At 44.0% G+C, this 26,496-nt stretch overlaps 1 protein-coding gene across 3 annotated transcripts in view; it reads left to right on the plus strand.

Annotated features, from left to right (window-relative positions):
- DMD (dystrophin) overlaps positions 1-26,496 on the plus strand; it is a 1,188,090-nt gene that overhangs the window by 1,136,128 nt on the left and 25,466 nt on the right. For all 3 annotated transcript variants that reach the window (XM_081951523.1, XM_081951524.1, XM_081951525.1), the window contains 3 exons: positions 1,860-1,925; positions 2,655-2,720; positions 10,227-10,385. In XM_081951523.1, the coding sequence (XP_081807649.1) occupies positions 1,860-1,925; positions 2,655-2,720; positions 10,227-10,385 (291 nt within the window). The remainder of the gene's footprint in view (positions 1-1,859; positions 1,926-2,654; positions 2,721-10,226; positions 10,386-26,496) is intronic.

Raw genomic sequence — 26,496 nt, forward strand, 5'->3', positions numbered from 1 at the left:
GATCTTCCGGAGATTATAATGTCTGTTTCTTTTATAACTGCACCTGGAACTTGCATTTTTAGGACAATTCAGTATGTATGTATGTATGTATGTACGTACACACACACACGCACACACTGTGTTTGTGTGTGTGTGTGTATAGAGAGAGAGGGAGGGAGGGAGGAATAATAGTAATAATATATTAAGATGTTAAGATATGCAAAAGGATAGGAAGAAGGTTTAGGAATGAAGAGTGATAATAAAAGGCATGTATAAATAATAAGAAACAATGGAAAAGAAATGTAATATTTAGGAGTAATAAGATTATGTTTATGTGTACTGAAATGTATGATATCCATATTCCACACCATTCACACATTGATATGTATAACGAATATAAAAATAAAATTTTGATTTAAAAAACAAAATAGTTTTCACAATATTATTACAAATCCTAGGTATGATCCACTCTCTGTCTGTGAACTTTGCACTTGTGTTTATTAAATATTATTCTTTTAGTTTCAACCATTTAATCTTTTTTTAACATCACATATTTGTTTTGAATTTTATTTCTACCTTCTAAGATATTAACTACCCCATTTAAACCTGTAAATTGTAAAATCTGGCAAGTTTGATGGATATGATTGCCTCCAACTATCAGAATTCCTTGTACATCAGCTTCATCGCACAGGTCACTACTGCAGAGAGTCCATCAAAGTCGTTAATGAAAATACTTAGTACTAAGCATAATATTTTTCTTGATCATGATTCCTATTATAGACAGACTTCATTATATATTTCAACAACTCTTGGGAATTGTTCTAATTTCTTTTCAGTACTCTCTGTGCCTGTCTATTGCAAATCCATATTTCTTGGGGAAAGTTGTTCCACTTTCCTCTCTTGAACCATTTTGCTGTGGCATACTTAAAAGCAATTCATTGCCTCTGTATCTAGCTTTATTGTCAGTGAATTTGCCCATTGCAGCTTTCTAGTCAGCTTCTATAGGTCTTGCTTTATAATTAACTATAAAATCAATATCTATGTTTAAAGCAATCAGAAGCCTTCATTTTGGATATGCAACTGCATATTTGTCATAGATAACTTTTGGAGATTTGGGGGCAGGGGACAAGTTCAGTTATTCAAGCAATTAAGACACTGCCTGTAAATTGGAGTATGAATTTCTCTTTGGGCCCTTGCAAAGGTGCATCAGCAGGAAGGTACTATGATACTATTCCATTTTAAATTCATCATCTAAATTCCCTTACTAGATAAAACAATTTATTTTCCATTGTTTGTTTCTAAATATCCATGACGAACTGAAAAAGCAAGCAACTTTGAATTGCCTTTTTATGAAATGGAATAAACAGATACTTCTTTTTTTTCTGCAACAGATTAAGTTGCAGTTCAAAGATTTGCAAGTTGACTTCTCTGATCTCATAAAGCTCTTTTCCTTCACATTTATAGGAAGGCAATGCTTAGTTCTTAATGGTATTTCTTTTCATTCTGTCTAAAGGGTCTCTTCATTGGGGTAGTTGACACAAATTAGAAAACAATTACTACAGCTTGTGACATTAGATTGAGAGAACAAAGTCTTTGCATAATATGGATTGAAAAAAGCAATGTCTCGGGAACTGGGAAAAAGATAACATATAAAATATTTCATGGGAAACAGAACTGGCATAACATTCTGAAAAATTTAAAAACCTTAGCACACCTCTGTTGCCAAAGAAATTTTGTCTAATTTCTCTAAAAAATATTTCCCCTAGCTTGAAAAAAAAAACACTTGCCAGTATAAGGCCAGTAACATTTCAGAGCATTTTTTCTTTCTAAGAAACTAGTGTTTATTAATCAATTATTAATCAGTGTTTTCTGCCTTATAGGCCTGCTTCGTCCCCTCAGCTTTCACATGATGATACGCATTCACGCATTGAGCATTATGCTAGCAGGTATGAGATCAGGTGGTTTGTTAGGGAAATTTTCCTTCCAACTTTTTTTTTAAAGTACGGTAAATCCTTATTGCAACCACCATTGCTCAGATGTTAAGAAATGAAGTTAGGCTCATTTCAAGTTCCTAAGATTTATGGTATACATGTTTACTAATCTCTATGCATGTTTACTAATTTCTGCTAACCAGCTTGCTAATTAATCTGCATGTAGAATTACTGCATGATATTTAGAATGTATGTTACATAATTGAAAATAGGAAATAAAGAACACATGGTTTTATTTACAACTAATCTGCTTTTGTTCAAAACATATACTATGCAGGGTTTTTTCTGGAATATACTTTGGTATATATTACTGGGCAATCATGTAGTAGTACAAAATAATATTTTACACCCCATATCTAATCCTCAATACATGGGTCATAATTTATAACTTTATTCCAGCTTTTGGTAAAGAGGACATTGAATTGCTATTTAAAAAATATAAAACAATGGTACATTCACTTATTTTTAGAAAACTAGTATAAATATTATACAATAACAGTTATATCACTATTTTGTATACTCATAGGAAATACATGTAGATACAACAAAAATAATACTTTGTTTTATTGCCAAGAAGTCTTTCTGTAGACAATATTCCAGGATCTCATCATAATTATATTTTTGTTCTCAGTTTTAATTAGGAGAAGATACAGTGAATTTTAAGATGTTTTCCTTTCTTCATAGGCTAGCAGAAATGGAGAACACCAATGGAACATATATGAATGATAGCATTTCTCCTAATGAGAGCATGTGAGTATGCCTCTGAAAAATTATAGGAAATTTAACTTAATGCATCAGTGGTGGGTTTCAAAAACTTTTGGAACCTATTCTGTAGGTGTGGCCTGTTTTGTGGGAGTGGCTCGGCAGTCATGTGACTGGGTGGGCGTGGCCAACTTGGAAAATGTGGTGAAACTCACTTAACAATGCTCTTGCTTAGCCACCAAAATTTTGGCCAAAATTATGACCAATTGTGGTCATAAGTTCTCTTTCTTTTTCTTTCTTTCTTCCCTTCCTTCATTTTGTCTCTCTCTCCTTTTTTCTTTCTTTCATCTCTCTCTCCCACTTTCTTTTTCTTTTTTCTTTCTTTTTCTTTCCGTTTCTCTCTTTCTTTCTATCTTTGTCTCTCTCTCTTTTCTCTCACTCTCCCTCCATTCCTTCCTTCCTTTCTTGTGTGTATTTCCTTCCTTCCTTCTTTTCTTTCTCTCTTACTTCCTCTCTTTTTCTCTCTCTCTCTCCCCCCCTCTCTCTCACACACAGATCCCTTCCAATTATATTCATAGATATATTCTATGAACTAAAACCGGTGCCCAATAAATCCTATGATCACGGCATTCTGTGTCCTACAAGCCAATTCACAGAGCTCCCAATTCAGCCTCTTACTGCTCTGGTTAGTAATATGGTTAGTCATCCTGTTATCTCTTAGTCTTGATTCCTGCCTCTTTAGCAGAGCGGCAGAGAGGGCTGATTTGAAACGGCTTTTTTTCCTTTTGCCAAAACCTGATTTCTTTGCCACTCGGGTGACCTGGTGAGTGTCCGAAGGTGTTGGGGATGCTACGGAAGGCACGCACATCAGAGAGAGAGAGAGATTTGTGTTTCTATTGCTAGTGAAATCACCTTCGCTATACAATTATTAAAACTTTTATTATCTGTTTTACTGAGACTGTAGAGTTTCTATCAGTTACCATATATTACCATTTTATGGTAATTATGTAATAGATATTTTTTGTATAGAATGAAGAGGGAGAAAGAGATTTTAATGCATAAATAAGTGTTTCTCCTGTGCGCTGCTTGGAGAATCCAAGCATGGATTAACTTTGTCCATTAGCCTAGAGACTGAGTTAGAAAAAAAGTCCTGACCACGCCTCCTCTGATTGAAAGAATTCAGTTTTTTAACTCAGTCCAGCCTGATGAGACGTAAATATTTTCTCTGGTCTATATAGACAATATTAACTCATAGATTGGATTCGTTTTCTTTCTTTAGTTTATTTCTCTCTTTCTTGCCTTTGGTTGGCTTATACTGGGACCCCTTTCTGGGGCTTCTGGCATATTTGTTTTTATTGTGTTGTGGTGAGTGTGCTGATTTCCCCATTCTGATGGTTAGAACTGCCACTTCTACGGATTAGGGCGTAGCGGAATCCGTTGGCTTGACTACCAGGGCTAGCAGCCTTTCGGTGTTTAGCCGATTATGTAGTGAGATTCGTGGGCTGCTTTTTCTGATTGGCGCACCTGGAGAGCTGGTTCGCCACTCTCATGATCTGCATTAACGTGTCCGGAGGATGCGGAGTAGTTTTGGGTGCAAGGAGAGTTGGTGCACCGCTCTCGCACCATTTTCTGTGGCCATCTTTGCTGCATTTGAATTTTGCGCCTCTATCTGCGAGTGCTGAGGGAAATGCTTGGCATTTGCCCCATTTTGTTGCCGTGACAACATAATGCAACAGTTGGTTTTGGTGCATGGGGGGTCAGTTCGCCACTCTCGTGCCATTGTGCATGTGGTGTAGCTAGTGGACAGTCGTAATGAGAGCTCACTTCGGCAAGTGCCTTCCGACTTCTACTTGCCCCTGGTGCACACCAGATCTTGCAGAGTGTGGTTTGCTTCCAGGTGGCCAGCAACAGCCTCCTTCCTGTTTTTGCAGGACCGCTGCAGTTAACTTTGGATTGCTGCCATTTTAGGCTGGGCAGCCATTTTGTTACTGGCTTGCAATCAGGGTCGTGATGGCGGACCACTCCATTTTTGGTAGCAGTACTAGGGCGGAAAATTCCCCCATGCCACAGCCAAATCCTGCTAGGTCCAGTGCCAGGGTGGGAGGACCACTGCCAGGAGCACCTGTAGCAGATCCAGAATAGGCACCTCCTCCGCGGCTGCGGATAAGGAAGCGAAGCTTAGGCGGAAGGCATTGGAGAAGCAATTCTTCAAAGCCTCCAAAACAGCCGAGGTTAGCAGATCCCTTCCAGCCCTATTATTCAAGATGCTCTCACCTCCTTCATGGCCAGGGTCCCCCATTACACTGGCAGAGACCCAGGGTTGGTCCCCTGATATTGCCATTCCCCAGGGATTATCAGCAGAGGTCAGTTTGGGGCCCCTTTCCCCTTCCAGCATATCAGGGGTAGGTCTGGCACCAGTTGCCAGATGTTGCACACAGGTGTATTGCACCAGTTGTCACCTTCACTCCTACGGCAGCAGGGCTGCAACCTGAGGAGGGCCAATCCTTCAGTCTCCCTCCTGAGATTCGTGAAATGATCACAGCTGCTATCACCCAAGGGGTTGACCCTGACTGGTTACAAAGGGGATAGTCCGCTCAGCAGCCTGTGATGCCCAGAGCCTTTTTGGCTCCTGTTCAGGCTCTCCCCTCACCACTTCCATCAATCCATAGCGAGGATTCGCTTGCGGGGGAGGATGAGATAGGTAATGAAGAATTATCGGAGGATGAGGGCCTTATACAGGACAAGCCCACATTTTCAGGACTCTTTCGGTCTACTTTGTTCAAATCACTATTGTACAAGGCCAAGACCACAGCCAATATGGAGGGCATGAGCATATTGTGGCCCCAATATGGGGGGCTAAAGGCTAAGGATCGTAGGGCCGAAATGACACTGCGTAAGACGAGCGGCTTTGAGTAGCTACAGTTGCTTCCTTTTTTAATAGGACTTTCCTAATTTGGCTTAGGCAATTGCAGGCCAGGTTAGCACCTGAGGATCTATGACTGCACCAGGACATAAATAAGCTGGTGGCAGCCTTAGAGTTCGCATCCGACGCCATCCTCAATGCAGTCAAGTTTGCATCTCGGGCGATTGCGTCTAATGTGACTTCCTGCCATCTCCTCTGGCTCCTTCCTTGGCAGGTGGATATGCAATCTCTTAGCTTCGGCACCTTTTAAGGGAGGTACTCTGTTTGGAGATGCTTTAGACCCTAACTTGATAGAGACTAGGGACAAGTGCAAAGTGCTCCCTTTCTCGCACAGGTGTGCTGACCATAGGGCCCAACCCTATTTTCATTGTCAATCCTTTTGAGCAACTGACATGGGTTATTGGCACAAACCCATATGTTTCCCAGTATAACAGGTCATATACACAGGGATATGACTGTTCTCAGGAACAGTTGGGGTTTCGAGACAGGACCAGGCAACAACAACAGCAGCAATCTCAGGCTAGGTGGCCATCTCATGGTTCCTGCAACCAGCCTTTTCATAGGTACTAATGACTCCCAGGCAGATTGTCCCATTGGCAGGCAGCAAACACACTTTGCAAGCCAATGGCACCTTGGACACCTGGGCAATCCAGACGGTAAGGCTGGGCCTTACTCTAGAATTTCTTCACATTCCCCTAAGGCATTTTGTCAGATGCCCCGGTACCAGGTAAAAAGGGGTCTCATGGACACTGAGATCCAGCACCTCTTGGATATTCTTGCCATCGAGCCAGTTCCCCCAGGACAAGAAAGGCTAGGGTTTTATTCAATCCTGTTTCTTGTCCCAAAAAGCTCTGGGGAGTGGAGAGCAATCTTAGATTTAAAGAAGCTCAACCTACATCTGGTGTACAAACGCTTCAAGATGCAGTCTCTCAAATCCATCTTGGGCTACATCTGTCAGGAAGACCTAATTACCTTGGTAGACATCAAGGAAGTGTATCACTATGTCCCCATCCATCTGTCGTACAGAAGATTCCTGAGGTTCCACTTCGCAGGACGCCACATACAGGGTCCTGCCGTTTGGCCTGTCATCGGCTCCCAGGACCTTCACAAAGCTGCTGGCAGCCATTGTGGCATATCTTTGATGGTTGCTGATCAGAGTACATTGCTACCTTGACAACATTCTGATCCTGTCGTCATCCCAGGCTCAAGCACATCGAGACCTTCAGACCACAATAGAGATGCTGCAACAACACTGATTTTCCATGAATTTGCCAGAGCCACCTGCATCCATCCACCAGTCTTCTGCATCTCGGGACAGTCATCAACTCTGAGTCCTGCGAGGTTTCCCTTTCTCAGGAGCAGCACACCAGCATCCGGGCACTGGTGAATCATCTTAAAGTACAGAGATCTCCACACTTAGGGGTTCTTTCTCAACTCCTGGGGAAAATGATCTCCTGTATAGACATTGTTCCCTGGGCGCAGCTTCACGCACGAACACTCCAGTGGTTCTTACTCCCGTTTCAGAGGGCCAACACCAATCACTCCCACACCAGGGTCCAGGTACCGCTCAAGGTAATTCGGTTAATACTCTGGTGGTATTCCCCCACATTGCACAAGGGGTGCCTGTTCAGGGAGCCAAACCAAGTCATAGTAACATCCAATGCCAGTCTGTTCGGGTGGGGTGTCCACACCCAGTCTTGAGTAGCCCAGGGACACTGGAACACAGAGGAACTACTGAACAGCATAAATTGGTTGTAGCTCCGGGTCGTCCACCTGGCCCTCTGGGAAGTGTGAGATCTCATGACAGGTCTCCACATTCTGGTTCTCACCAACAACGTGACCATGAAAGCTCATGTCAAGCGCCAGGGGGGCACTCGGTCCAGATCCCTGATGCTGGAAGCGGAGAAACTCTATCTCTGGGTGGAGTCACACATGCTATCGATCAGGGCAGAGCATATCTCTGGAACCATGAACATGCAGGCGGATTGGCTGAGCAGGGCCACAGTAGACCACGCTGAATGGCATCTTCATCCAGCTATGTTTCAGCAACTGTCCCGCAGTTTAGGCCAACCCACTGTGGACTTGTTCGCCCATCCCAACAACACTCACCTACTGAGATTCTTCACTGGGTTTCAGGTACCGGGGGCGGAAGGTGTCAATGCTCTTTGTAGTCCATGGCCTCTGGTTCTCCTCTATGCCTTTCCATCACTTCTGCTCATACTGAAAGTCATCTGGAAGCTACTAGCGGAGAGGGCGAAGGTTCTGCTCATTGCCCCCCACTGGCCCAAATGCCTCTGGTATGCCGACCTTGTCAATCTTTCTGTCTCCTAGCCCTGGAGAATCCCAGACAACAGGATATCCCTCAGCCAGGGGGGCCTTCTACATCCGGATCCCCAATGGCTGCAACTTGCTGTGTGGCACTTGAAAGGGATATCTTGACTTGGGATCACTTTTCCAGGAAAGTCATCCACATGATTCATGCGGCACGACGATCTTCCACCATGTGCATATACAATGACGCATGGGACTGCATTTTGCAGATGGTGACATATTAGACACATAGCTCCCATATCTGCCTCAGTACCTCAGATTTTTTACAGGATGGGATGGACAGGGGACTGACTCCCAGCACCCTGTGTTATCAAATGGCAGCATTATCGACAGTTCTCAGGGGCGGAGACGGCTACATCCTTGCTCACCATCCAAGGGTGTGTAGTTTCTTGAAGGGAGCATCAAACCTCAAGCTGCCTGTGGTGCATCATTACCCCCTGTGGGATTTATCCGTCATGCTGCAGGCTCTCACTTCTACACCATTTGAGCCACTCCACACTTTCAGCCTTAGACAGTTGACTCTTAAAACCGCCTTCTTCATGGCCATCACATCGGCCAGGAGGGTTTCAGAACTGGCAGCTCTGTCGGTGCGCAAGGATCTCTGTATCTTCCATCCTGACAGTCGTCCTCTGTCTGAACCCGTTGTTACTACCAAAGATCAACTTGTGGTTTCACCAGGCCCAGGAGCTTATTTTTGAGACCCTATGCTTTGGAATGTTCCATGCTTGGATTCTCCAAGCAGCTCAGAGGAGAAAGACCATTGACTTACCTGAATGGTCATTCTATGTGCGCTGCGGGAGAATGCAATCCCGCCCTTGGTACTGTCAGGTCAAGGGTCTGTCTGGACTTACTTTTTTGGACTATTTCTCCAGGACTTACTTTATAGTTCCATCTACTGGACTTACCTTCATATTTGCATCTCTTAGATGAGCTGAGCCTTCATACAAAACTGAACTCTACCAGTCAAAGGAGGCATGGGCAAGACTTTTTTCTAATTCAGTCTCTAACAAAGTTAACCCATGCTTGGATTCTTCCGCAGTGCACATAGAACAACCGTTCAGGTAAGCCAACAGTCTTTTTGACTGAACTCTATTGCTTCCTATTTTTAAACAAAGGATCAGGAATTTAGTGTTTATGATCATGCTAAGTTCTTCTACAAAGTGAAAAGTTTCCTAAAGGATTTCATTTTTGAATCTGTTTTAATTTTCATTTCATTAAAATGAATTGATTTGGGGAAAGCATTATTTGTTAAATATCTATTTTTAAAAATTACACGATGTAAGGAGAGAAACTTTAACTTAAGGTAAATAGTATTTAGCTGATCATTAATTTATGACTTTTATTATTTGACTTTAATGGTGGAGTAATCTAGTTTATTTATTTATTTATTACTATAAAGAGAAAGAATGGTGGGGGGCTTGTTTCTAATAGCAAATTTATATTTACATATTTCTGGATCATATTACCAGCTTAGATCAAATTTCATCTAAATGTAGAGGTATTGGCAAATACAATACCTCTACAATCTTCAGGAAATAGTGGCAGTTGCGACTAGGAAACCTGCTACAAGCAATATGGTCATGAAGTACAATACCAGATATAGTTTAGCAACAGCAATTCCAGTAGATCCGATTATTATTGTTAAATAAGTACCATGCAGATCATTAAGCAAGGTCCTCATGCGATCACAATTTCCAAATTCCTGCTGGCTGAGTTCCCTGACAGGGAACATTGGAAATTGTGATAACATGACTGTGGGTGTTGGTATGATGGCTGCATAAGCTGTGGCTGCATCCTTTCATAGAAAACAAGCTGGTGTGACATTAATTTGTAGCTGGAGCTCGCAAACTTGAGCTTTAGCTATTTCTGGTAACTCAGTTTAGCTTGATAGCACCTACACATTTTCCTGTGCACTATTTGCTATTTAATCCAATTTATTCATAATTCATTCTTTACCTGTCTCTTTCTTTAGATATGGTACCAAAAAATAAGCCCGTTGATCTAAACATTAAAACCTTTATTTCTATGAGCCACCAAGACACATCTGTGTGTGCACGCAAACACACACCATATGCATGTGTGTTGTTTTATATGTGTGTATTTTATACTTCTGCTTCATTTCTAATTTTTAAATTTTTTAATTAAATAATTTTTAACAGAATAAAAGTAATATGGACTTAAAGCAAAAAGAAACTAAAAGAAAAGAGAAAGAAAGACAAAGAAAGAAAGACAAAGAAAGAAAGAAGAAAATATATATAAATGCATTTATATTTAATATTTTTGTCTTTTTTTCCTTAAAGAGATGATGAGCATTTGCTAATCCAGCACTACTGCCAAAGTTTGAACCAGGAATCACCACTCAGTCAACCTCAAAGTCCTGCTCAGATTTTAATTTCTTTAGAAAGTGAAGAAAGAAGTGAGCTGGAGAGAATTCTTGCAGACTTGGAGGAAGAAAATAGGTAAGCTTATTACAATATCACTTCCATGCATTGATATATTAAATAACCTTCAAAACAACTAGAAAAGAAGTTAGTTTATATGTAACTTATCAATTTAACATATGTTTCTTTTCCACTTATGAATGTTATTTGTCATGTTAAATGTCCAGATAATGTTCCATATTTTTTGGACTATAAAACGCACCTAAATTTACAGGAGGAAAACAAAAACTATTTTTTTCAGCCTCTGCGCGTCGGATTTTCACTCTCCTAGGCCCCCAGAAGCACTCTGCAGTGTTCTGCATGGCCCTTTTTCAACAAAAATTAGTCTGTTTTTGGGCTCCCAAGCCCTCTGCGCAATGCGTTTTTGCCCTCCCAGGCCCCCAGAAACACACTGTAATGGTCCTCATGGCCCATTTTTGCCCTGCAGAATGTTTCTAGGGACCGGGAGGGTGAAAACAAAGTGCGCAGAGGGCTTGGAAGCCCAAAAATGGCCCCGCTTTTCAGTATCCTTCCCCCAGGGGTGGGGAGGGAATAGGAATTTTGCAGTATCCTTCCCCTGCCATGCCCACCAAGACATGCCATGCCCACCGAACTGGTAGTAAAAAATTTTGAATCCCACCACTGCTATATGGCAACCCTATATGGCTGACGGGGAATATATGCAGAGACCCCAATGTAAAATCTGCTATCTAAAAGACAGTAACAATAGATGAGCTATTACATTCTATTATTTAATTTTCTTATTCAAGTATTTTTGTTACTATTGACTGCAAACAGATAACAAGCAACAAGCTTTTGTCTCCCTATACAAAATAATAAGACCATCCTATATCAATTGTTCATATCATTTCTTTCTTCTATATCACTTAGAACTGTATATCAAGGATATTTCATAGGAGCCACTTTTCAATTTATAGAAGCATGTCATAACGTCCTGTTGGAGAATGTGATTGATGACCTCAGCCAGAGGGGAGGGGGCACAGGGGTAAAAGTCAGACGCCATTAAGAGTGATTTAGTTTCAGCTACACAGAAGTCCGTGCCAAGATGTTAGTCCTAATGAATGGGTTTTTTTTTTAACCTTGTCTCGGGGCTCGTAAATTAATTAGGGCAACTCTTGGAAACTTCACAAATAGCTGACACTGACTTTTAAAATAATTTTTTTTCCGGGTTTCCTGAAGCCCGGCTCTCTGAGTACTCCCCCCCCCCCAATGTTTGGGTTGTTTGGAGGGAAATTCAGGCGACAGGAGATTGATTGCAGCTGGAGTATGCAGCAAAGCCAAACAGGGATGCCTTTCTCAGAAGCAGAAGCAAGAGAAGATAAGTAGTGGTGGAAATACCCTTGTCCTAATCCAAAACCCCAGATGGAATCCCGAGGGAATGCAAAAGAGCAACAGAGGGAGGATTTTTACCGATCCACTCTTGCCGATGAGGGGCCATCATGCTGCCTAAAAGAGAGGGGAGGGACATCTGATCTTGTTGAAGGGAAGAGATGCAGACTGGAGCACGCCCCCCCGTCCCCTCCCGATAGAAGGAGAAGGAGCCCAGAACGGCAACCAGTGCCTCTCCCACGCAGCAGGCAGGCTGCCAAGAGCAGGCAACCCTCTCCCTCTCTCCAAACTACGGGTGAAGGAGAAAACCAGCTGTATCAGGCGCAAGCATACCAAGGCCGACAGGAGGCTGGGGGATTAGGGCTGAATGACCCACCCCAATTCAGGGGAAAGTTTGACGGAGACTCAGACCAGTTAGCCCTATTCCTTGATTCAACTGATATCCACCTAGAACGCTATGGGCACCTCTACTCATCCCCCAAAGCCATGGTGAATACCATCGCAGAGGGTCTAGAGGGGGAAGCAAGGGGATGGCTAGCAGTCCTCCACAAGAGGAGAGCCCCCCAACTGCAAGACATAGATGACTTCCTGCAACTGCTAGAGGCCAGATTTGAGGAGGTGGATGAGGACTCATATGTAGAAGAGAAACTCAACAACCTAAAGCAGAGAGGTCACCTCATCAAAGAGCACATCTGTGAATTTAGGAGGGTCATAGGGAGGCTACCCCCTTTACCAGAACGGATACTGGTGCATTTTTTCAGAACAAGCCTGGACAAGCAAATTGCCCACGTAACTGCATACTGCGACATCCCAAATCAACTCTCTCAGTGGTTCCGAGTAGCAACAAAAGTCAACAGTGGGCTGCGCACCAATGACATGACAAAGCAAACAGAAATACAAGAGAGAGGTCAACCCAACCTGAAACCACTCAGCTGGCGGGGAACCACAGACCCAGCAGGCTCTGAGACCAGCCCGCCTTTGAAGTCCACTGAAATGCTACAGATGCGGGAGGATGAGCCACATGGCAGCTGCATGCCCAACCCCAGGCCCAAAACCAAGGCCAGACCCACCACCCTGGGCACGACCAGAACAAGGGTCCAAACGGACCACCAACACGTCCGGGAAAGCCCTCCAGGCTGCAAAGGCCCCTTTCCCCTCAGGCGAAAGTGATGGAACCCCAGGCAGCAACAACCAGTCACCCGAATCATATGACAGCGAGGACGAGGGAGAAAATGACCCAATGGTGAGTGAATCAATTCACCCTTTCCTTTTTCCAATACGCCTCACAGCCGCAAAAACAGGAAACCAGGGGGATTTTCAAGCCCTAATTGACTCAGGCTGCACAAGGTGCTTGATCAACATAACCACAGTCCTGAAACTGGGGATCAGAGCAAAAGGACTGGCCCACCCGATCCGGTTCGAGCAGGTCGACGGGTCCCTAATGGGAGGAGCCTATGCCACCCACCTAACTGAACCAGTGAGGCTAGAACTAGCGGATCACTGGGAAGTAATTTGATTCATAATATCCCTCAAAATGACAGACGCAGTCATACTGGGACTTTCCTGGCTAGACAAGTGGGGACCGACCATCTGATGGCAAGGGGGTACCCGAAGACTTAGGATATCAAGGGGCCCCCAACCCCTCCCACATCAGCAAGCAGAAACACCAACCAAGCTGGAAACCCCCCAAGAAAGCCCACGAGAACAACTGGCAATCACATCCGACAAAACCCCAGAGGCCAAACTGATTCCGATAGAATATCAGGACCTCGCAGAAGTATTCAGTGTGTGGACTTTTGAGGGATAAATGGGGTGTGCGTACACAACCTATACCCCCTCCCCCTCATGAAGGATATGCTATCTCACCTGGCCAAGGGAAAAGTCTTCACCAAACTAGACCTCAGAGAAGTATACTACCGAGTACGAATCAGAGAGGGAGAGAGTGGAAAACAGCATTCAACTCCCCCTAGGGAGCTTTCAATTCAAAGTGATGCCTTTCGGACTGCAGGGGGCTCCAGCGGTATTCATGCAGTTAATAAACGAGGTGTTGCACGAGCACCTCTACAAGGGGGTCCTTGTCTACCTAGATGACATCCTTATCTACACGGAGACAATGGACGACCACGTACCCCTGGTCCGCCAAGTATTGGAGAAACTTCTGGCAGCCAACCTGTACGTCAAGGTATCAAAATGCGAATTCCACCGTGCACGGTTAGACTACCTGGGTTACCGAATGTCAAATGAGGGAATAGAGATGGACCCAGCAAAAGTACAAGCCGTCCTAAGCTGGCATCCCACTCGCACCCGCAGACAGCTACAAAGCTTCTTAGGGTTCGTGAACTTCTACAGGCAATTCATCCCCTCCTTTGCGAAGATTGCCAAACCCCTGACAGACCTCCTGAAGACAGGGAGCCAAGGAACGAAACCTTGTCCGGGACAACCCCTACCATGGGACCTAACCTGCCAAGAGGCGTTCGAAACAGTAAAAGAAATGTTTGCAAAGGAGCCAGTGCTGAAGCATCCTGACCCCGAGCAAACTTTCATGATTCAGGCAGAAGCCAGCAATGTGGCTGTGGGAGTGATGCTACTCCAAAGAAACAACCAAGGAAACTTACAACCCTGTGCCTACACCTCCCACAAGCTCACAGACACAGAAAGACAATGGGCCACATGGGAAAAGGAGGCTTTCGCAGTGAGATGGGCACTGCTAACCTGGAGACACCTGTTGGAAGGGAGCCAGAAACCGTTCAAAGTCTGGACCGACCACAAAAATCTAGAGGCACTTAGGACCCCACGGAAACTATCACCCAAACAAGTCCGATGGGCTCAATACTTCAACCGTTTTGATTTTGTTTTAAAGCACCTTTCCGGAGGGAGGAACTTTCTAGCTGACGCCCTCTCCCGCGTGCCTCAGTACAAATGTGAATGGGAGCACGTAGTGGATGCCATTATTCCCTCTACCCAAACTGCTGCCCAAGTGACCACCAGACAGCAACGCCGTGACTGGCAAGACCAACTTGCAAGCGACCTAGCCATGAGGCTCAAAACTGAACTGCTAGCAGACCCCTGGTTCCAAACCAACCAACACATCTTGACAAAGAGAGATGACCTTGCATGGAAGGGGACAAAATTCTACGTTCCAGAATCCCTACGTACCCTAGTTCTCCAGAGGAGTCATGATGCCAAACCAGCAGGCCACTTTGGGTTCCTTTTTTTAACAAATATGTTTTTATTATTTTTACATTTAAAACAATGCAATACCGCGGAGTCGGAGTGACCATACATTCACATTATGTACAGCTAGTTTCAACCATTAACAATTAATCTACTTAATACATTGTCTATCCTTCTGTCTAATCACAATATATACATTTGTTCCAGTCTTGTCATCTTGTCTTATACCAATCATAAAATCTGTTCCATACTTCAAAATATTCTGATTCCCCTTTATTTTTAAGTTCAAGAGTGAGCCTATCTGCTTCTGCACAGGCCAACACTTTTCTGATTATATCAAGCTCTGATGGTGTATTTTCTTTTTTCCAATGCTGTGCATAGGTTATGCGCGCTGCAGTTAGTATATGTATAATTAGATAAAGTGTATCTTTCTTAAACCCCTCTGGTATTATGCCTAGGAGAAAAGTTGCTGGTTTAAACATAATTTGTTCTCCCACCATTTGTTCTAACCATGATTGAATCATTTTCCAATTTTTTTTGCCTTATTGCACGTCCACCACATATGATAGAAAGTGCCTGGTGTTTTTTTACACTTCCAACAGTTTGGGGCCAGATTTTTGAACATTTTGGAAAGCCGTGCTGGGGGGAGATGCCATCTGTAGAACATCTTATAAATATTTTCTTTATATACCGTAGCCAATGTTAGTTTCTGATTAAGTATCCAAAGTTTTTCCCACTTAGCCAATTCCACATTGTAACCGAAATTTTTCGCCCAGGCGACCATGGTTTCTTTGACATGTTCTTCCTCTAGTTTATATTCCAACAAGAATCTATACAGCACTTTGATCAGTCTGTTTTCTGTCTGTATCAACAGTTTATCTAATGTTGTGTAGTCTTTGGCAATACCTTCGTTCTTCCTATCCTGTGCATACCTTGATTGTATCTGTAAATAAGACCACCATTCTACTTGTGGCAAAGGCTTTGGGAATAGAAAAGGATGACATGGCAAGTGAGATCGACGAGACATATAGAATACAGACAAATTACGCAAAAAAGAATAATCTACCAAGAGAAGTTCATGTAAAGTTTGTTAAAAAATCAATACGTGACAAGGTGCTGAATAGAACTAGAGACGACCCGATAATTTACAACCAACGACAACTAACAGTTCTAAAACAGGTACCGAGGAGAATTAGAGAATTAAGAAGGCCCTATCAATTTTTAACATCTGTCCTGAACAAATTTGAAATCAATTTTAGATGGCTGATGCCGGAGGGCATACTGGTAACCTGGAGAGATAGAAGATTTAGAATAGATACAATAGAACAAGCGGAAGACTTTTACAATACCCTTGTTAGGCAGGAGGAGGAGAAAGACGAAGGAGAACAGGCGGGAGCAAGGAGGCAAGGATCCAGGGTACAGATAAGAAGAGAAAAGGAACCAGTGGAGATACGAAAGGAGAAAGAAGTCGTTCTAGATGAAAAAGGGGAAGAACCAAAGGAAGTGAGAGAAATAAGGGCAACAAGAAGCACACAACCCAAATACACATAGAAGTATGTCGGGAGAAATCAAGATTCTATCATTGAATATTAATGGTCTAAACTCACCCCAGAAGAGGAAAACAATATTTAATAAATTAAAACATTTGAACTACGATATAATTGCAATGCAAGAGGTCCATATGACTAAAAGACAGATCCAGATCTTAGAATGTCCTAGATTGGGTAAACTTTACGCGGCACTGGCTGACCAAAAGAAAAGAGGAATAGCATTATATGTCAAAGACACAATTCAGACTAAACTAATCTATCATGATGAGGAAGGGAGAATACTAATCGTGGAAATAATGTTAAACCAAAAAAAGGTGTCACTGGTTGTAATATATGCACCTAATGAAGGCCAGGAAAATTTTTATCACAGACTACATAGCATTATTCGAGAGATGGGAAACGAAAATGTTTGTTTACTGGGTGATTTCAATGCTATAGTTGACCCGAAACGGGACTATAAAAGTGGAAAAAAGAAGAGAAAAGGAGCTAGGAGAACTTTGCCAAGATTTTTGTTGGAATATAAACTAGAGGAAGAACATGTCAAAGAAACCATGGTCGCCTGGGCGAAAAATTTCGGTTACAATGTGGAATTGGCTAAGTGGGAAAAACTTTGGATACTTAATCAGAAATTAACATTGGCTACGGCGTATAAAGAAAACCTTTACAAGATTTTCTACAGATGGCATCTCCCGCCAGCACGGCTTTCTAAAATGTTCAAAAATCTGGCCCCAAATTGTTGGAAGTGTAAAAAAACACCAGGCACTTTCTACCATATGTGGTGGATGTGCAATGAGGCAAAAAAATATTGGAAAATGATTCAATCATGGTTAGAACAAATGGTGGGAGAACAAATTATGTTTAAACCAGAAACTTTTCTCCTAGGCATAATACCGGAGGGGTTTAAGAAAGATACACTCTATCTAATTATACCAGTGGTGGGTTTCTGCCGGATCGCACCGGATCCCGCGATTCGGTTGGCCAATGAACCCAGAAGTAAGTTTCCTGCCCCGCCCCTGTCACGGGACCCGCTTGCCTGCGCTCCACCAGCTCGGGCGCGACCAGAGAAGTTTCTCTTCTCAGAAATGTCTTCAGTGGAGCGGTGGCAGCCTGCGTCTCTTTCAGGAGCTCCACTGAGGAAACTTCTCCAGTCGCGCCCAAGCTGGTTCACGCTGCAGAGACGAAATGCCACCCTTCGGGTTGCAAAGCCCACCTGCCTCCCCTTCACGCCTCTTGCAGCTGCCAGCTGCTCAGGAAAGGCGGGAGGCTTCAGCTGGCCAACTTGTGTAAGACAAGACAGGCAAGCTGGTGGGCGCATGACTCTGCCCAGGACAACGTAGAAGGTGCAGAATCAGCTCTGTCTGAAGGCGAGAAGGCTCGGAGCCACCACCACCCCTGCTTGCCCACCAGCCGAAGCCTCCCGGGAGGTTTTGGCTGATGGGTGCGCGGGGGGAGGTCCAAGCTTTTTGCTTTCAGGCAGAGCTGATTCCCCGCCTTCTACGTTTTCTCCGGCAGAGTCACACGCCCACCCGACTGCCTGTCTTATCTTACACAAGTTGGCCGAAGCGGCTTCTCTCTCCTCCTTGTCCTGCCAGCCGAAGGAAAAGCCCCGGGGAGACGGGCTCCGCGCGCTGCTCTGCCGGGCTGCCGCAGCCGATACTCCGCTAACGCCTAAATAAGAGGATCCACCACCGCTTCTTCTTTAGGGGTCAGCGGCAGCCCGGCAGAGCAGCACGTGGAGCCCGTCTCCCCGGGGCTTTTCCTTCAGCTGGCAGGAGGAGAGAGAAGCCACTTCGGCCAACTTGTGTAAGATAAGACAGGCAGGCGGGTGGGCGCGTGACTCTGCCGGAGAAAACGTAGAAGGCGTGGTCATGCGCCCACCCGCCTGCCTGTCTTATCTTACACAAGTTGGCCGAAGCGGCTTCTCTCTCCTCCTGCCAGCTCCGTGCGCCCGTCTCCCCGGGGCTTTTCCTTCGGCTGGCAGGAGGAGGAGAGAGAAGCTGCTTTGGCCACTCTCTTCCAGACCCCCAGCTGGGACCGAAAAGGCACCCTTTTCGCCAAGAAGGGATCAGCTGTGGATGTGGAACCGCGGGGTCTTTTCAAGTGCGTAAGCTGAGCAGAAGGAACATCCATTCCTCAAACCTGGACAGCACTACTCCCACCTCCCCATTGTCCGAGTTGCAGCAAGTGAAGTGCCACGGGCGGCAGGGAAAATGAGGCTTCTTTGCCAGCCTCCCAGCTGATCGAACACAGGTAAGTTCCTACTTGCGGACCTACCTTGTGGCATTAAGGGCGGCCAAACGTAGATATTGCGCCACCCTTATTGCATCTGCGGATAACCGCCCTGCCGCCCTGTTTAGGGTGACCCGCTCCCTCTTGTCACAGAGGACGCAGGGGGCACCCTTACAGGACAGAGCAGAGGAATTTGGGGAATATCTGCAGGACAAAGTCGCTCAGATCCGGAGCGGATGGGCCCCACTCAGTGGACCAGAAGGGCCGCCAACAGCGAGTCTTGTGAGACCATCCTGGGAGGAGTTTGATTCTGTTGCCCCAGAGGATTTAGATAGGTTGCCTGGACGGCTGCGACCCACCACATGTTTAATGGACCCGTGTCCCTCCTGGTTGGTACTGGCATCTTGGGAGGTGACACGAGGCTGGCTTCTGGGCCTGGTGAATGCCTCATTGGGTGAGGGGATCCTTACCAACCGCCTTGAAAGAGGCGGTGGTGAGGCCCTTACTTAAGAGGCCTTCACTCGACCCAATGGAGCTAGCTAACTATTGTCCAGTCTCCAACCTTCCGTTTCTAGCGAAGGTTGTTGAGAATGTGGTGGCCCAGCAGTTTCCACGACACCTTGACGAATCCGAGTATCTAGACTCACGCCAGTCCGGCTTCCGACCTGGGCACAGCACAGAGACAGCCTTGGTCGCGTTGGTTGATGATCTCTGGAGGGCCAGAGATAGAGGTTGTTCCTCTATCCTGGTCCTATTAGACCTCTCGGCGGCTTTTGATACCATCGACCATGGTATCCTATTGCGCCGGTTGGAGGGGATGGGAGTCGGAGGTACCGTTTTGCGGTGGTTTGGCTCCTACCTCTCCGACCGGAGGCAATGTGTGTTGACAGGGGGACAGAGGTCGACCCCGAGGCCACTCACTTGTGGGGTGCCACAGGGGTCGGTCCTCTCGCCTCTCCTGTTCAACAGATATGTGAAGCCGCTGGGTGAGATCATCCGTGGTTTTGGGGTTGAGTATCACCTCTACGCTGATGATACTCAGCTGTATATTTCAACTCCAAACCACCCCAACGAGGCTGTCGAAGTGATGTCCCGGTGTTTGGAGGCCGTTGGGGTCTGGATGGGGGACAACAGACTTAAACTCAACCCCTCCAAGACTGAGTGGCTGTGGCTACCGGCACCTCGGTTCAGCCAGCTGATCCCATCGCTGGCCATAGGGGGTGAACAATTGCCCCCTGTGGAACGGGCGCGCAATTTGGGCGTCCTCCTTGATGCCCGGCTGTCAATGGATGACCATGTGGCAGCCGTGGCAAGGGGGGCGTTCCACCAGGTTCGCCTGGTGCGCCAATTGCGCCCCCTACTGGACCGGGATGCCCTACACACGGTCACTCATGCGCTGGTGACGTCCCGCCTGGATTACTGCAACGCTCTCTACATGGGGCTGCCCTTGGGACGCGCCCGGAGACTGCAGTTAGTTCAGAATGCAGCCGCGCGGGCTGTGATGGGGAGTACGAGGTACTCCCACGTAACACCTCTCCTGCGCGAGCTGCACTGGCTACCTGTGGTTTTCCGGGTGCGTTTCAAGGTGCTGATTACCATCTTTAAAGCGCTCCATGGCACGGGACCTAGTTACTTGCGGGATCGCATCCTCCCACATACATCCCTGCGGCCAATACGCTCACACAGGGAGGGACTTCTCCTGGTGCCGTCCACTAGGCAATGCCAGCGGGCAACACCGAGGAGTAGGGCCTTCTCTGTGATGGGCCCAACCCTCTGGAATGACCTCCCCCCCGACATTAGAACCACTTCTGACCTCCGCTCCTTCCGGCAAAAACTGAAGACTCACCTGTTCCGATTAGCAGGCCTGGCATAATTCAACTGTCCCTCCTGGCAAATGTATTATATCTGGTTATTTTAGGTTTTTTTTAATTTACTGTATTTGTTTTTAGGGGTTTGAATTTATTTTATATCTGCTTTGTACAGTTCTTTTAACGGCATTTTAACCTCCTCCATGTCAACTGTCAACTGTACATATTTAATTTTATTGTATCTTGTTATATTTTGTATGAACTGTACACCGCCCCGAGTCCCTTTCGGGAGAGGGGGCGGTCTAGAAGCATTAAATATTATTATTATTATTATTATTATTATTATTATTATTATTATTATTATTATTATTATTATTATTATTATTATTATTATTATTATTATTGTGATCGAACAGAAGGACAGACAATGTATTAAGTGGAATAACTGTTAATGGTTGAAACTAGCTGTACATAATGTAAATATATGATCACCCCGACTCCGCGGCATTGCATTGTTTTAAATGTAAAAACTATATATATATATGCTGGTTTTGTTGTATTCGGGTCTTTTCCCGTGTAAGGTTGAGATTGTCTTTGCAACGTTTCGGCAGGATCTCACCTGCCATCTTCAAGCTGTGGGCTTAAAATGTGATCGGAGCTGCCGTCTTTCTGTAAGTCTTGGTGGGAGGGGATGGGGTGCTGGCTTTGTTTCAGTAAGTGGAATGATTGGTTGTGTGGTTGTATCATGATTGGTAGATTGGTGCTGATTGGTGCAGGCTGTGTGTGCATTGTTGTTTTGTATTTTAACGGCTTGGGTGGTGGGTGGTGTTCGCTTGTTGGCTAGGGCTGGTTTCCAGATGTTTGGTAGGCGGGAGGTATCATCACGTTTGTTCATGCTGTGGGGATGTTTCTCTATTTCGATGGCTTCCATGATTATTCTCTTGTGGAGGTGTTCTGTTTTGGAGATTAACCTGGCTCCATCTCCAAAACAGAACACCTCCACAAGAGAATAATCATGGAAGCCATCGAAATAGAGAAACACCCCCACAGCATGAACAAACGTGATGATACCTCCCGCCTACCAAACATCTGGAAACCAGCCCTAGCCAACAAACGAACACCACCCACCACCCAAGCCGTTAAAATACAAAACAACAATGCACACACAGCCTGCACCAATCAGCACCAATCTACCAATCATGATACAACCACACAACCAATCATTCCACTTACTGAAACAAAGCCAGCACCCCATCCCCTCCCACCAAGACTTACAGAAAGACGGCAGCTCCGATCACATTTTAAGCCCACAGCTTGAAGATGGCAGGTGAGATCCTGCCGAAACGTTGCAAAGACAATCTCAACCTTACACAGGAAAAGACCCGAATACAACAAAACCAGCATACCTACACCCGTGAAAATCTACGAAAACCTATATATATAGGTATATATAGGTGATTATATTTTCCATGTTGATTAAATTTGGGTGTATGTATGCTTCCATCGTAGAAAGCCAAATAGGTATTTTGGTATAGTGGTCATGTTTAATTTTGTTCCATATTAGTAACAGAGATTGTCTGATGTAATGTCTACTAAAATATTTGTGTGCAGATCCTTTTTCATACCAGAGGAAGGCATGCCAGCCTGCTTGGAGGTCATGGCCTTCCAATTTGAGTAATCTTTTATTTCTCAGCATTATCCATTCCTTTAGCCATGTTAGTATGGCCGCAGTATAATAGAGTTCCCAATCTGGTACGCCAAATCCTCCCTTTTCCTTAGTGTCTTGCATAGCCTTAAGTTTTATTCTTGGTTTTCTTCCCTGCCAAATAAATTTCGAAACCAATTGATTCAAATCCTTGAAGACACTTTTTTCTAATTTAATGGGAATGTTCTGAAATAGGAAAAGAAGTTTTGGTAATATATTCATTTTTATAACTGCGATCCTGCCCATCAGGGACAGTTGTAGGTTTTTCCATCTTTCTAGATCTTTCTTAGTTTTATTAATCAAATTAATGTAATTATCTTCTTTGATGGTCACACACCTCGCAGATAAATGTATACCAAGATATTTAACTTTTTTGACAATTTGGATACCCAATTTCTTCCTTAACTCCTCTTTTGCTTTGGATATCATATTTTTAGTCAGCATTTTGGTCTTTGTCATATTTATCTTTAGACCCGCTATTTTCCCATACTCTGTCAATTCCTCAATGAGTTTCGTACCAGACTTTATAGGATCTTCTAGCACAAATACTAGATCGTCCGCAAAGGCCTGTAACTTAAATTGCTCCTTTTTGATTTCTAGTCCCTTTATCTGTACCTCTTTATGTACATTCCTGGCTAGTACTTCTAGGGTTAGTATAAACAGCAGGGGGGATAGGGGGCAACCTTGTCTTGTATCTTTCTGGATTACAATACTTTGTGTTAATTCACCATTGATTATTACTTTGGCTTTTTGGTTTGTATAAATTGCTCTGACTGTGTTTATAAATTTACCCCCACAATCCACGTATTCTAATTGTTGGTGCAAAAATTCCCAGTTGACATTATCAAATGCCTTTTGGGCATCGAGAAAGATTAGTGCAACCTGTTTTTCATTGTGCACTTCATAATATTCAAGAATGTTCAACATAATTGTCATATTGTTTTTAATTTGTCTTCTGGGGAGGAATCCGTTTTGATCTGTATGGATGAATGATGTAAGAAATTTTTTCAACCGTTCTGCTATTATTGAAGCAAAGATTTTGTAATCTGCATTTAGCAGTGAGATTGGTCTGTAGTCTTATATAAACACCTGGTCTGTGTCCGCCTTAGGTAATAATACAATATTAGCCTCCGTCCATGATAACGGTGTCTTCGCCTCTTTCAACACAGCGTTATAGACTTCCAACAACATTGGGACTAGTATATCCTGGAATTCTTTATATATTTCCGCTGGCAACCCATCCGGCCCTGCAGCTTTATTATTCTTTTGTCTTTGTATGGCCTCGATTATCTCTGATATTTTAATGTCCTCATTGAGCATGTCCTTAATCTTCTCTGCTACCTTTGGCAGATCTGACTTTTCCAAGTACTGTAATATTCCTTCCTTTGTATGGTCTCGGTTTTCTCTATATAATTGTTCATAGAACTCTTGGGTAATCCTTTTCTTTTCCTCTAGTTGGTAGCAGATCTCGTCTTTTTCATCTTGTAGTTTATTGATCCAATTCTCTTGCTTCTGCTTCCTCAACCTATAGGATAGCCACCGCCCCGGTTTATTTGCATTCTCAAAGACGTTTTGTTTTGCTTTTTTTATAGATTGTGCCAATTTTGCTTTTTCAAATATAGCCAATTCATGTTTAATCAATTCCATATTTCCTTTTATACTTCTGTTCTGCGGTTTCTTTTGCAGTTCACTCTCTAAATTTCTATACCTTTCTTTCAGCTCTCTTATTTTTAGATTCTCAGTTTTTTTCTTCCTGGCTGTGGCTGATATTGTGACCCCTCTTATAAATGCCTTAGTTGTATCCCATAGGTTTTGTATGGATGTATCTCCTGGCCCGTTTTCTTTGAAGAAAAGTCTTAATTCCTGGTTAACTCTTTTAATATATTCCTGATCTTTTAGAATTGATCTATTGAGTAACCAACAATAACTGCCCTTTTGTTTTTTCCAAATAATCCTCATGGGATTGTGATCAGCCCATAGATTGGGTTCTATATCTATCTCCTTCACTTCTGAAATTATCTCCATCGGCAGCCAGACCATATCTATCCTTGACCAGGATTAATGTCTATTCGAGTAGAAGGTATATTGCTTTCCCTTTGGACATCTTTCTCGCCATACATCATACAGATTAAGTTCTTCAGCCATTTGGAAGAATGACCTTGGCAAAGTTCTCCTAGCTCCTTTTCTCTTCTTTCCACTTTTATAGTCCCGTTTCGGGTCAACTATAGCATTGAAGTCACCCAGTAGACAAACATTTTCATTTCCCATCTCTCGAATAATGCTATGTAGTCTATGATAAAAATTTTCCTGGCCTTCATTAGGTGCATATATTACAACCAGGGATACCTTTTTTTTCGTTTAATATTATTTCTACGATTAATATTCTCCCTTCCTCATCATGATAAATTAGTTTAGTCTGGATCGTGTCTTTGACATATAATGCTATTCCTCTTTTCTTTTGGTCAGCTAGAGCTGTGTAAAGTTTACCCAATCTCGGACATTCTAAGATCTAGATCTGTCTTTTAGTCATATGGACCTCTTGCATTGCAATTATATCGTAGTTCAAATGTTTTAATTTATTAAATATTGTTTTCCTCTTCTGGGGTAAGTTTAGACCATTAATATTCAATGATAGAATCTTGATTTCTCCCGACATATTTCTATGTGTATTTAGGTCGTGTGCTTCTTGTTGCCCTTGTTTCTCTCACTTCCTTTGGTTCTTCCCCTTTTTCGTCTACAACGAATTCTTTCTCCTTTCGTGTCTCCACTGGTTCCTTTTCTCTTCTTATCTGAGGCCACTTTGGGTTCCTAAAGACTTTACACTTAGCCCGGAAGCAATTCTGATGGCGTGGCATGAAGAAAGATGTAGATAGTTGCGTGAAAAGTTGTACCATTTGCACCACAATGAAGAGACGACCAGGAAACCCCCCTGGACTACTGCAAACAGTAGCAGAGCCAACAAGGCCGAAGGAGGAGATCGCAATGGACTTTATAGTAGAGTTGCTAAAAAGTGGGGGAAACACAGTTATTTGTACTGTAATAGACCTGTTCTTCAAACAGGCACACTTCATATCTACCGACTGCATGGAGTACCTTGAAGAATGATCTCAGACAGAGGGGTCCAGTTCACGGCTAAGTTCTGGAGGGAGTTCCTGCTGTCCATTGGATCATCTTAGGGTCTTAGTTCAGCTTTTCATCCGACCACCAATGGAGCAGCAGAGAGACTAAACGCCATGGTAGAACAGTACCTGAGGTGTTACGTGAACTATCAGCAGTCCAATTGGGCAGACCTTTTATCTTTTGCTGAGGTCGCGTACAATAATGCTGTCCACAGTAGTACAGGACTCACGCCATTCAAAAAAGTGAGCGGTATGGACTTCGTCCCAATGCTTGTATCCAATGCTTGGAATCCAATGCTTGGAATCCAAGGGATCCCCCCTTCTCAGTCAGCTTGGCTGACTGGATGTCGATGCTGAAATCAACCTGGGAAAATGTCAAAAAGGCACTGGCTAAAGTGGCACAAACCTATAAGAAACAGGCAGATAAACACTGGGCTCCGCAGCGGCCATTCCGGGTAGGAGAGAATGTTTACCTCTCCACAAAACCTGGTCATAGGGGGCCAAACCCATTATGAAGTTCAACAAATCCTCGATTCAAGATGGCAAAGGAGACAACTCCAATATTTAATCAAGTGGAAGGGCTACCCCTTATCAAAGGCATCTTGGGTGAAAAACAGAAATATCCAGGCTGATCGCCTCATAGCAAAATTCCATGTAGAAAATCCAAGCAAGCCTGGGGAGGGACACATCCCTAAGTTATACACCTGTACTCAAATTGCTTTGTTTTATACAGGTCGCTTTCAGGAAGTGAGGGGAGCTGGATGTAAACGCCTGAGGCATTTCCATGACTACTATAAACTTGAGAAGGGGGGGGGAAAATGCCATGCATACTTTTGGCCAGAGTAAAAGTCTCATATTGCTGTACTGGGATGTGAATGTGCATATCCAGAACCCTGCCATAACGTCCTGTTGGAGAATGTGATTGATGACCTCAGCCAGAGGGGAGGGGGCACAGGGGTAAAGGTCAGATGCCATTAAGTGTGATTTAGTTTCAGCTACACAAAAGTCTGTGCCAAGATGTTAGTCCTAATAAATGAATGGTTTTTTTTTAACCTTGTCTTGGGACTTGTTAATTAATGAGGGCAATTATTGGAAACTTCACACATCACTTACAATTCATATCAAATCATATATTTTTAAATCAAATATATTTATATATATATTACTGTTATTGTCAGGCCTGCAGCGGTTCCTTTAAGAATTTTTGGCCTGCCA

This window comes from Natrix helvetica, assembly GCF_964273705.1.
Source record: "Natrix helvetica genome assembly, chromosome: 4".
NCBI classification, from domain to species: Eukaryota; Metazoa; Chordata; class Lepidosauria; order Squamata; family Natricidae; genus Natrix; species Natrix helvetica.